General features: G+C 39.3%; 1 protein-coding gene across 1 annotated transcript; it reads right to left on the bottom strand.

Moving 5' to 3' along the window:
• Positions 1 to 1,037: 1,037 nt before the first annotated feature.
• LOC310932381 (oxysterol-binding protein-related protein 2-like) lies at positions 1,038 to 8,736 on the bottom strand. Its single transcript, XM_083895691.1, has 14 exons — positions 8,666 to 8,736; positions 8,262 to 8,382; positions 8,090 to 8,171; positions 6,709 to 6,784; positions 6,264 to 6,398; positions 6,032 to 6,129; positions 5,755 to 5,937; positions 4,918 to 5,025; positions 4,735 to 4,824; positions 4,518 to 4,641; positions 3,927 to 4,046; positions 3,162 to 3,285; positions 2,981 to 3,068; positions 1,038 to 2,688 (listed from the first exon to the last, which is right to left on the bottom strand). The coding sequence occupies exons 2-14, from the start codon at positions 8,296 to 8,298 to the stop codon at positions 2,586 to 2,588; spliced, it is 1,368 nt and encodes a 455-aa protein (XP_083751817.1). The 5' UTR covers positions 8,299 to 8,382; positions 8,666 to 8,736; the 3' UTR covers positions 1,038 to 2,585.
• Positions 8,737 to 12,984: the final 4,248 nt, after the last annotated feature.

The raw sequence follows: 12,984 nt of genomic DNA, 5'->3' as shown, positions 1-12,984 counted from the left end.
ACCTGATTTTTCTACTACATCATCATGGATGTTTATCTTATAATAATAGCAATAACAACAATAATAATCGTTATTATTATATATATTCGAATAAATCCAATCGAATAAACAATACGGAAATAATATGAAATAAACTGATTATTAATTTACAATGTTGTAATCCTAACCCCCATATGATTATACAACTTTATTATTCAACTGCTTTATTTTATATCGTTAGATTAAATGACCTTAGATCAGAGGTTTTTTAATGAGTATATTAGTTTTGCATCATAAATACATTTTTATGACCTATATATTGTTCCATATCAAAACACTTTTATTTTGAAATTCTGTGAAATACCATCACTTATACTGTCATTGTGATATAATTGTACGATCATATTGACCACCCCGAGCAGCATCTTCCCTAATCTAACCTCTTCCCTAATCTAACCTCTTTATCTGTTCTTTTCACCTGTAGCTGTTCTATACAAGAGTCTTTTTAAAATAGAAGTAATGAACCTCTTTGTTTTTATTTTGAAGTCACGTCGTATGGTTGTTTTGCGTCTCTGTGGGAGTGTTTTTGCTGGTTGAAGATTTTTTCCTCCCCTCGGTATAGTCTGTTCTGCATCTAGTATGTATCTAGGTGTGTCTGAAGGTCAGTGTCTTAATTTTGATTTTTCTTTTTAAATAGTGCTGCATATTTGTCTCGTTTGTAGGTTTTTATCTCTTTGCTGTCTTTAAAATAAATAGAAGTCATAGAAGTACACAACAAATATACAACCTTTATAAGACAATCGTTTCTCAATCTCTCTATTGATTCTTTACACAATTAACTATTCCAGCCTGTCTAGTCGTGGCATATACTGTCACATAAAAAGTACTTTAAGTTATTTGTAGAAATGTATCATCCTGTAAAGATTAAGTTGGGAAGCACCGGTAAAAAACAACAACATGCACAGCCAAATATCCTTAGCAAAAAAAACAATGACAGTTGATTATTTCAATAGTCTATAATTTATTTCTTAATTATGAATTGTATGCATATGGCTATGTGTAGATAACTATTTAGAGGAGAAAACAGACCAATAAACATACAATGTAAACATTTTCAAATGATGCTGGACAAAAAAAAAAGATCATGAAACAAAGAGCACAAGATCAAAACAACCTGCACTTTTTTTTTTTTTTTTTAAACATGTGCAGGCATCATTAAAAAGTTCTTTGAAATCAGGATTAAAAATAAATGATGTCATGATGTCAGACATCTCACTACACATCGTGTGAGTATGACTGTGTGAGCGGTCAAATGTGCAGCGTAATGCTGTGCTGCCTCTGTAGTGTCTCACTCACACACTGGCTACGAGCTAAAGAGGAAATAGGTTTTTCACATTTCAAGAGGGCAGAATAGATGGATCAGTTTGCATAGGGTCGTAGTGCCAACAGTGTCCGGTCTCATTCATTCTCGCCGTGTCCGAAAACAGATCGACCGTGAAATGACTTGAGGAACTCAAAATAGAGCCTTTGTATTCATGGAGTGTTATGACACAGCTTCTCTTGGAAAGTGTGTCTGACATGAGGAGTTTTTAACTTTTTTTTTAACAGCATTATGAATTTAATGGTGTCCATTTGTCAAAGTAAACAAATACAGACAGGCTAAAAGTAAATGTGCAGAAGAGGTAGCCCTCAGGTAACTAACTGTATCCTTCGCAACATTCTACATCGTGTTTACAGCTCCCATGTGACTGGAGCGTGAATATGCCTTAAAAATGTCAGTAACAGACAATAGACAATAGACAGTGACAGAGTTACAAAAATCGCTCTGTAATCCTTCGCTTTTAAGTTTTATGTTAATGCATTTACAGTATTATTCTCAGTGCAGAGGACATTTTCTTTATGGCTTTGTGTACGTGTGTGTATTCTCATCTCGGTGACCATGCAAAGCGCCACGTATTACACACATCAACTATGTGACAGCGAACATTATAATGTACCGACAATATCCGTTTACCGTGGCAGTAAACGTGGTTAAAAGCAGCTTTCAAATGTTTTGTACGTTACTAGTCACAGACGATTATCGCCACACTTGATGTTTAGTGCTAACTAAAATAGACTTCTAATATTTAAATAGGCTATCTATCTATATATATATATAAAAGTAGCTGATGTGTTTAGATAATAACCCCTGATGTCTGAATGCAATTCGACAGAAAAGTGTGTGTGGGAAGTCTACAGGTTAAATAGTAGAGTACCTGAACTAAACCTGAACAAATGCGGTTTTACAGTCAGCTTGATGTCACAGGTGACTCTACAGGTGATTAACATACACGTAGGGCTGTTATTGTTAGGGAACATAAAGATGATTTCATGTCGACATTTACTCTAAGTAAATTGAAGTAAACTCTACGATTCTCCTTAATATTATCACATTGTTCCTGTGGACAACTTGCGCCGTCAGTTGCGGATAATCTGATAAAATATCTAAATCACATTTTCAAAGAGAGACACAGTACCAGCGGACGCCACAGATATGAATCTCGGACGGTTAGAAAAAAACAACAACTCCTAAATCCTAATCACGGAGAAGTTCTTCACCGCCTGCGTCAATAAATGTTGGGACAGTCGGTGTAATTCCTGTCAAAGTATCCACCGGTGTACAGCCATTCCTCGGCTCCTGTGGAAGGGTGTGTTCCCAGCTGGAACCACCTGGAGGGACATAAAAAACCAAGGAAGACTTGTTTGTAATGACAGGGTAATGGGAGATGTTACATAACATGTACAAACGCACATGTTATACCTTTGCACGGCAGCCATTTTGACAGGTTACAGTGAGGAGATCACAGTAAATCAAAGTAGTTCCATTTAGCTTCCTCAGTTTTTTCACTGTCACACTGTCCTGACTTCAGAGCCTTTGTTAATGTGATCAGTAACATCTGTGCTTTTTAGATATTATATCTTTAAAATACACATCACATTCGTGGGTATCACACACACACACCTGGTTGGCCACTTCTCATCCTTAGAGCGTTCCCTGCGCGTGGCCCTTTGTTTCTCTTCTAAACGCTCCTTCTCTGTACTCGATGCGTCTGTGAAACACAAAAAAATCTAATTGAAGTTAGAGCCAAACACGGAATCGCTTCAATCGAAAACCCGTCTTCTTCACTCGATGTTGGCGTTACCCATGTCTCCGTTTTCCATGGCTCGGATATCGGGTCTCAGTCGGCTATCTGTTGGTGCAATCGCCCTCTCCGTGCTGGGCTCCAGCTCGTTTAGTGTCATGGCAAAGCTGGTGAAATTATACATCTGTAACAGATTAAAACAAAAAAAAACATTGTTAAAAAAAAAAGCTGTGTGGCAAAATATGGTTTTAAAATCAAATTATTTTGGACAAAAATCACGTTATAATCAGCGTTATGGCTTCATGTTGTTGTTTTGTTCATGTCCGTGAACAGTGATGGAAATGAGTATTATAGCTTTCCATGCTAATAAGTAATGATCTATGATTATATAGCCAGCTACGTTAAATTGTAGTCAGTGATGGTTTCCTTTTTGTTAACTTCCTGTGTGTTGCAGCTGTTAGTATCCCCCCTCCCTCTTCACGATCACCACAATAACATGATGTGATGCATTTATTCAGAGATGACCGGCCTAAAAGAAATGGTCACTGAGCAAACACTCCGTATCAGTGATATCTGTACGAACATAGAGCTATTGAACAAGTCCTTTAAATATGCAGTTTGTAGCATTTAGGATTAGGTAGACTGGCCGGTTTGTCCATTCGTGCTGTAAGATTATAGCAGCACAAAATGGCAGCCTCCGTAAAGCAAGTCCCTTGCCTAAAGTACATATAAAAATGTACATACTGGATTTTGTTGTGTGTAACAAGTCGGAACCGTTTGGTGGAAACATGGCTTGTGTGTGTGTGTGTGTGTGTGTGCACTGACTTGTGCTGAGTGAGCAGGTCGTGGCGTTATCCTCCACAGTAAGGCACTTCCTGGTATCACAGTCACCGTTTCAAGAACTTCTGGCATCTCATCTGCCTCCTCGGCTTCACAACAATTGCCCTACACACACACACACACACACACACACACACACACACAGATTAGTAAGATTACCAAAACAGATGAACTTAAACTCACAGTACACAGACTACATGTGCAAATGGGTGATATCGCAGAACTACATTTGGCACAAATTCAACATGTCTCTCAGGCAACAATGCATGTAACTGCAAGGCATCATGGTTCAGTGCTGGCAATGACCTCGTCATACACAGCACTCTGAACATAAATCAAACTAGACGACAGCAGTAGCACACTACACAGACCAGATACACTTTTTTTTTACCTTACCTTCTACTAAAGCCACTGCATGTTATGGTGAAAGGAAAAGAAACCACAGTACGTCACATTCTAAGACAGATAAATGATGCCAAAGACACTTTGAGAAGAGAGACACTCAGCGGTATTTCATCTCAGTGGAAGGTCACACGTGGGTCCTTTTGTTTTCAGTCACCCTTGAACGCCGCTCACCTGTTTCTGCTTTTTAGGTTCCGCTGCCGTCTTCTTGTCCTTCTTGTAGGCGTCGTAGACTTTAGGGTCCACGCTGTAGATGCACTCTGTCCACTTCCCATAGATCACTCGCCGCTTCTTCTTACTAGATCCAGAGCAGAGACATCAAACTTGGCTCAGAGGAGAATAATCACACATGCACCGTCTATTTACAGTGTCGTAGTGGTCAGGCTCTTACTTTTTGTCTTGAATATAACCTTCTACTTTATGCAGCTCCTTCCCAAACATCCCACATGGTTTGAAGTGTAGCACGCATGTTTCTCCTGTGCTGAGGAGTCAAAAAGAAAAACTGTAAATGTCGATTGACAAGCAACTGGTCTAAAAAGGTTCAAGTATTTCAACACCGTTTCGCTCATGGTACCTGTGGTTGACTATCTCCACAGTTCCATACTGCTCAATCCAGAGTTTTCCCAAAATGATGTTGTGCACACAGCACATTGGATTTATCCATGTGTATGTTTCTTTGTGTCTGTAAAAAGAAAAATACCACAGCTTCTTTAAAATTTCTGATAAAATAACCCCGTTCCCATGGTTTCCATTCTTCTTCTTTGGTGTTTCACAGTGGTCGGCATCGATATCGTTGCATTACTTGCCTTCTTCTGTATTTTATCATTAACTCTCTTTCCTTTATTTGTTAAGTAGATACTATGAGCAGGAGGAAGAGACAAAAGTGGTCATGACCCTCTTACCTAACTTTTTGCAAAAGGGAAGATAAGTGTATTTGATCAAATGTGGAACTATTCCTTTAAAGCAGAGGTCCCAAACTCACGGCCCACAGTCCCCAATTAATTTCATGTAGCCCTCCACTTACTATCAAGTTATAATTAGTTATTTCTGTCTGTTTTTTTCTTTATTTACAACTTTAATATCACAAATGCATTTATTTATTGTTCTGTGTTCTATCTGAAACTTTTATTTTGAAATTCTATGAGATATCATAACCATTTCACTTCACTGGCTCCTCCTGTCCAGAGAGGACACTTGAGAGGCCCCCAGGTCATTTGACCATTTAACCAGTAATTATCTTGTTATACTTATGTCATGCTACTAATTTGTAAAAATCAAGAAAAAAAAGAACAAAACAACTGAGGCGAACCTTCGGTGTGTTCCCACATGCAGACACTGGGCCCTAACAAATCACTCCAATCAAAATGCCGTTAAAGGCACAAGCAAATCCACACAAATATAAAAGACTCACTTCAATAACTCCAGTGTCATGGTGCCTTTGGGCTCCGCCTCCACACTTTTGCCCCACAACTTGAGTTTTGGGTAGATGGAGCCATGGAACTCAAACTCGTGCTTCAGAGACTGAGCATGGAAGGCACTGATGGGAGGGTGATGGCTCACCTGCTCCGAGACCAATCTGTAGCCCTCGTCCTCCCTGGAGAGGAAAAATGTAATCCCTCATCAGTGAAATATTCTACTATCAAGGCAAAAGTGTGTCATTATAAGTTCCACAATCTTGTATCTAATACCTTATGAGTTCATACGTCTCCCCCAGTAAAGGATTAAAAGGCTTTCCAGTCCTGTCTGATTGAGATGCTACAGCTGAGACTGCAAACGCAGCAACAACCTGTCACAGAGACATGAAGGCACCCTGGTTTATTTATATGCGACATGAGTTTGTTATTTGCACCGTTTTGTGACATTTTATGGACCACTTATGTAATATTTAATTCATATTGGAGTGATTTGGTATACGTCTACCTGCATGCGGTCTATGGAGTCAGACAAAGTGCAGGCTTCGTGGATTAGATGAGTGTGCTCCATGTATTCAGAGAGTCTCTGGAGAAAACTCAGCGGCTCATTAAATTCAACCGGCATCGCTATTTTGGACAGCTCCTGTTAACATCCCAAAAAACATAAATAAACCACAAGAGTGAAGATTAAAATTAGAGCAGAATAATTAACAGAGCGAAACGTCATTGTTGTGCAAAAATAGTCCAGGCATGTGATTTTGCTATTTTCGTACATAAATTAAAGTCCAATAATGCATTTACCAAACTAAAGTAGCTCAGTAACTGAGCTGATACATGTGAACTATTCAATTATTTACAAAAAAATGCATGCTCAGAACTCCTCATCTGTAACAAATGTGGTGTCAGAAAATCAGATTAAGGTGAATTTAACAGTTTTCTCTTCTCGTACTCACCAAGCCGATGCATTTCCTCAATATACTCCACAGACTGAAGTTGTTTCTGGAGATCATTTCAGCCGGCAGGGTTTTCCTGGAGCACATTTGGACCAAATAAGGTTTTAGAGATGTTGTGTAAAGGGTTAGTAAGACAACACGTTAATGTTTAACAGTGAAACAGTGAAACAGTGAACTGCTTGGCTCAGAGTCGCTGACAAAAAAAATGCCATGCCAGTAAGTAAGAGTGATGACTGCACAGGAGGTGCTCATTGGCTGACATGTAAAAAAATGTGGTTGCTCTGGCCTGATCTGCCTCCACATGTGAGCACATGTATGATGAAGACTCATGTGCTAACGCACATACACATACACATGCAGTTTGGCAACCACTGAACAAATTACCATATTGTGTCGATTGCTGGAGCAATAAAAGTATCTCCTCTGACTTTGTCACCCCACAGGAAAATGATTTACTAACCACCTTGCCAAATTTAAATGATTAAAAGTGGGAACTTCTTGGTGTTTTCAGTCATACTTCAACCACCTTCTCGCTGTACTACAATGTAGCTGTTGCCTCTGTCTGGCTTTATATAAAACAAATGACTTCCTGCGTGCAGCAACAACACAAAATTTAAACACAGATGTAGAAAAACAGACTTTTCAGCAGTTTGGATGTAAAAAGTATGTTTGTTTATGTTTAAAAGTTACACAATAAGAGTTACAATATGGATAGATAAGGATTCATGACTGTTGGTTTAACTAGGGATGAACCCATTATTAATCATTACAAAATTAATCGTGAACTATTTTGATAATTAATTATTCCGTTTTAGAGTCGTATTTTAAACTGGTTAAAACAAGCTTTCTGGTTTTTCAGCTTCTTAACTGTGAATATTTTCTGGCATTTTATGGGCCAAACAAATACTCGATAGAAAATGATTGTTAGTTGCAGCTCTAATAAAAGCAAATGTTAACATTGCACGATAGAGGAGAGAATTGATGCACTGGAGAACCGAGCAGCCTAGATGGAGGTTTTCTCCGTTATGTTGATGTTTGTATTTTAACTAAGATTTAAACTTCAAATAAATGTCAAAAACTCCCTGTGTGCGTGTGGGTTTTCTCCAGGATCTCCGACTTCCTCCCACAGTTCAAAAACATGCAATATGGGGGATTAGGTCAACTGGACACTCAATTTGACTGTAGGTGTGAGTGTGAATGGTTGTTTCCATATGTGTCCCTGTGATGGACTGGCAAACTGTCCAGGGTGAACACTGTTTATCGCCACATGTCAACTGAGATTGGCACAGTATTTTCGCGACCCTCAAGTGGAGGATAAAGCAGTAGAAAATGGACGGACGGATGAAGGAATATCGACTTCAGAGATCAGCTTTGTCCTCACCTGCGCTCCCACGTCCCATTCACCTGTGTTGTCACCTGGGCATCTTGAAAACTGACCTCACAGGAGTCATCTGACTCCAGCCCTGATGGGAACGAAGAAACACAAAAAGGTGAACACACTATTGTTAATTACATTAAGTTACAATAATGACACCACTGACTGTCCTTCTCACCCGTCTCAGCGTCGAAAAACTCCTCCTCGCTGTTCATACTGAGCAGAGAAGGTAACTAAACATTACTCAGAAGACATGTTTCCACATCGGCCAAGCATCACACACGTCCGAAAAACACCACCTGCAACACGGACAACTAGTTACAAGAGTCAGGGCAGCAGTGTGAGGCTCGTCAAAGACAAACTAACAGCTGCTCGTTATTAGCTCTGCACCCTGGAGCTCTGGGGTAGTTAGCGACCTGACGAGCTAACTAGCAGTTAGCATCGCTGCTGTTTTGAGTTTAAAACGTCAGCTAACATGTGAAATACTGCCGGCAAGTTCAAGAGTAAAGTTCAGAATTAACTGCAAAGACGCTGCAAACAAAACAAGCATCACGTTTGACACATTTTTCAATTAAAAGGTACCTGTGAGTTAATGTGACATTAGGCGGTAGCAACATAAACAATCGAAGAGTCTCTCTGGGTCCAGGCGGAAGTGGGCGGGAAGGACACGGTGATTGACAGGTTCGTTTAGCCAATCAGGACGCCGCCAGCAGCAGCCACAGGCGGTCTACAAATAGAGAATAAAGACGTTAAAGAGTCCAGAGGCTGTTTGCAACACACAATACATGACGTTAGAAACAAGAGCGACGTGTCACTGTGATAAAAGCTCAGAGGACGTGACTCAGTTTTAATCATCACAATTAACTGCGACTAACGTGTAAACACTGTTCAAATTAACTAATGATAATGATAATATCTGTCATTTTTTAAAAGTAGACAAGACGTGACCCTGATTTATTATTATTAATAATAATAATAATAATAATACACAGTTATTTAACAAATATCAAAGGACACATACATGGAAAAGTGATAGGAAACTAATAAGGTTTATAAAAACTTCATGGGTTTTTATACTCACTCAATTGCTTGACAATTGACTGAGATATTGTTGTTCTTTTAAATGAATAATGTGAGAAAATGTTAACTTTTTTTAGATGAATGCAGACCATCTACCTTTAACGTTAATATGATTGTTTTTATTTTACTTGTTGGAACCTGAGCTTTGAAGATTCCTTCTAAGTTCACACTCATTCCACTCTCTGCTCTTTAATCATTGATGTTTATGGACATGTCTTCTAAAGAACCATAATCACATCTGTAGCTCATATGTTGAGTCTCAACTTATCATCACACTCCGTCATCTACAGTTCTGTTTTCCACCCAGTGTGACACTAAAGGATGAGCAGTAGACGGTGAAAACACACGTTATTGAGGGCAGTGATGACACATTTTGATTTACTTCAAAGTCCTTTTAGACTTATGATAAAGTGCTGCTTGTCCATGCACTGGCCAAGTCACTGTTTAAGTAGAAATCTGAGTTTCTGAGATTACTGCTGTTCTTTAAATTCTGGAGGCCTGCTATAGTTTTCACATCTTTTTACTTCATATTTATATTAATGTTTTGCTGTTTAAATAAAATAATTTATCTATGTCATTGCCTTAGTATTAGCTTTCCTCCTTGTTTGTGTTTGATGGTGTTTTATTAGAATCCAAAAAGAAGAAGCAGAGGCACATTGTGCCTTTGTTTCCACCAGGGGGCAGCACAATGCCTGTGATCAAAAAACAATGCGTTACTTCTCTTATTCTGTTTATTGAACCTGTAAACATGACACACATGTAAAGAGACAATACAACTAATAAAGTTATTTTCTACAACTTGACAAAAAGTCTTCGCAGCTTCTAAACTAGGACTAAAACATTGATTCTTCCTCAAAATCACTTGATTTCTTTTGTGAAGGTTATATTTTGACAGATTATACTCAATGCTGTCGTTTTTACAAAATTAAAACCAGATAGAGGGTCAAGACAACCAACATAATTCAGTTCTTTGTGATTAAAATGTGCCTTAATTTAATTAATGTGGGTTCTATTTGACAGAGTATGATCCAACCAGTCATGTTTACATGATTAAAAACCAGTTGCAGGCCCAGATTTAGTCAAAATGTATGAAAATGCAGATGATCTGTCATCGCTCAGCTTTTATTTTGGAAAAGGTGACCGGAAATTGCTCTGAAACGTGGTGAGCCATATTACACTGCCCCCATTTCTGTGCGTGCGTAATGGCTCAAGTCTTCAGGATGTGGAGCAGCAGCCAGTTTAGACCTCTCCAACCACTGAGCTCTGAGCTGCGCACTGAAGGACTATATTTGACCTGCTAATGAAAAATATCATGATCATTTTGAATTAAACGGCTGCGTGTTTAATTCTTCATCTGAAAACAGAAGAGAAGTAAAGAGAGTCTCAGTGGAAAGTCAGGATGAACCGAGACAAGAGCGCAAAAACTGCGCTCCGGAGCCAGAAACAGTCCAAGACGCAGCAGCAACAACAGGTTTCTGCTCTGAAGAAGAAGAAAGATGCTCAAAGCGGCGTCTCATCCATCAAGGAGACACAGTCCTGCGTGCATATGAAGCGTCCGGGGAAAGTGTCCTCCAGTGGCACCGCAGAGTGCCAGAGGAGTCCCGCTGCGCACAGGAAACTCTCTGACGCCAGCAACGCTTCAGAGGACCTGAGCAAAGACTCCGGCTGCCTTTCTGGGAAACTCTCGTCCTCCGACAGCAGCTCGGAAATATCCGACTGCACTTCGGAGAGCAACAAGCGCGACTCTCCGAGCAGCGACAACGGTGTAAGCTGGATAGACGGCAGAGCTTACGTGAAGCCGGACGACGCGCACGCAAACGCAGCCCAGGACTCGTGCGCTCTGCAGCTCGATGCTGCTGCTGCTGCTGCTGCTGCTGCTGCTGGAGGAACCCTCGGTTTGTTCCACGCGTCAGGAACATTCATGGAGCTCATGATGGAGGAGACGCACGAGGATCTGATCAGAGAGGTGGACGATTTAAGATCAGAGAACGAGTATCTGAAAGTAAGTTTCATTCATTTATTATCGTAATACTTAGTTACATTTCCTTTCTATGTGCATGACATCCATGTGTCTCCACATGTCCACAGATCTCTGAGTTGCATTTTTCTTTTTTTATGAGATCATGTGAGTCTCACTGAGGACAGACTCTCTAAACCATGAGCCGATTTTCTATAAAAGCTCCTCGTGTCAATCATCATCAACTGTGTCTGCAGGACAAACCAGAGCTCATGTTAGAATCAAAGCTCAGGAGTTATCTTACTCACTTAGAAGGAGAGAAAACTCAAGGGAATGGAGTTCACAGTGATGTTTTTGTGGAGCAGGAGCTCAGATATCAAAGCTTTTAAACTTTAAAGGTGCATTATGTAATAAATCTAAAGCAACTGGCCATAAAATCCTCCTAATATGTCACAGAGACTCAGGAATAATGTTCATATAACAAACTGAACTCACCAACAACAACAGTACAGACTAAATATTTGCATTTAAAAAATATTTTGCAGACTGCAAATCATGTTTATGTTTTGAAATCATGTTTTGGCATGTGGCGCCACCTACCGCCGTCTACCAATCATTGCAGTCAGTAGAGTCTCAGCTACTGAGCAACCACGGGTTGCCAGTTACGTCATAAAAAAGGAAACCTTAAAGACCTTGGTATTTTGAATTTGAATGTAGTAACTGTTTTTGGCCACATTCTTACATATGGCACCTTTAAGTTTCAAAATGTCAGCATTTTACTGTTGCTTTAAATGGAACATTTCATTTAAAATGTTCACATAAACTTGTAGTTAATTATTATTTTCATTATGAATTGATCTACTGATTCTTTCTCTTCAGTTTACTATAATAAAAGCTAAGGTTTGGTATCTTACTAAAAAGAGTGACACTTATTTCACCAACTTAATATATTATTCTTTTTGTGCAGTAAGGAAACTGATCTGTTTTTGCATCAAATTAAAAGAGATAGTTCAGGGATTTAAATTTATTTTTATTTTTTTTTAAAAGTGGTTATATGAGGTAATAAGATAAGATAAGATAAGATAAGATAGCTTTATTTATCCCACAGTGGGGAGAGAACAGGGTTTCAGCAGCTCCGTATACAGATTAACAATTACACAATGTTATAAAAACTGTACAAAGAAAGAAATAAGATAAGAGTGAATGTAAATAAGGTGCGTATTTGGTTCAGGTAAAAATAAGACAAATCTAGGCAGACAAGACAAACAGGACACGTTGTAAACAATAACTAAACAGACCAGCTAAAGACAAGGAACAAAAACTGTAAACAATAACTTAACAGACCAGTAAAAAAACAAAAACTGTAAACAATAACTTAACAGACCAGTTAAAACAAAAACAACAAAACTGTAAACAATAGCTTAACAGACCAGTTAAAAACGAAAACAAAAAAACTGTAAACAATAACATAACAGACCAGCTAAAAACGAGGAACAAAAACTGTAAACAATAACAGACTAATACAGCAGTGACACAAACATAGTTATTTGGTTTGCACACTGTTGTACAGACGGACAGCAGTAGGGATGAACGACCTGCGGAGCCGCTCCGTCCTGCACTTAGGGTGCATCAGTCTCTGACTGAAGGAGCTTCTCAAGGCCCCAACAGTCTCGTGCAGTGGGTGAGAGGTGTTGTCCATGATGGCCGATAGTTTGGCCAGTACCCTCCTCTCTTGGATGACCTCGATGGAGTCCAGGGGACAGCCACAGACCGAGCCGGCTTTTTTAATTATCCGATCTAGTCTGTTTTTGTCCCGCACAGAACAGCCCCCTCCCCAGCACACCACAGCAAACAGGACCACTGA

The sequence above is a fragment of the Microchirus variegatus genome (assembly GCF_963457635.1).
Source record: "Microchirus variegatus genome assembly, chromosome: 9".
NCBI classification, from domain to species: Eukaryota; Metazoa; Chordata; class Actinopteri; order Pleuronectiformes; family Soleidae; genus Microchirus; species Microchirus variegatus.
This window is presented reverse-complemented; position numbering and strand designations above follow the sequence as displayed.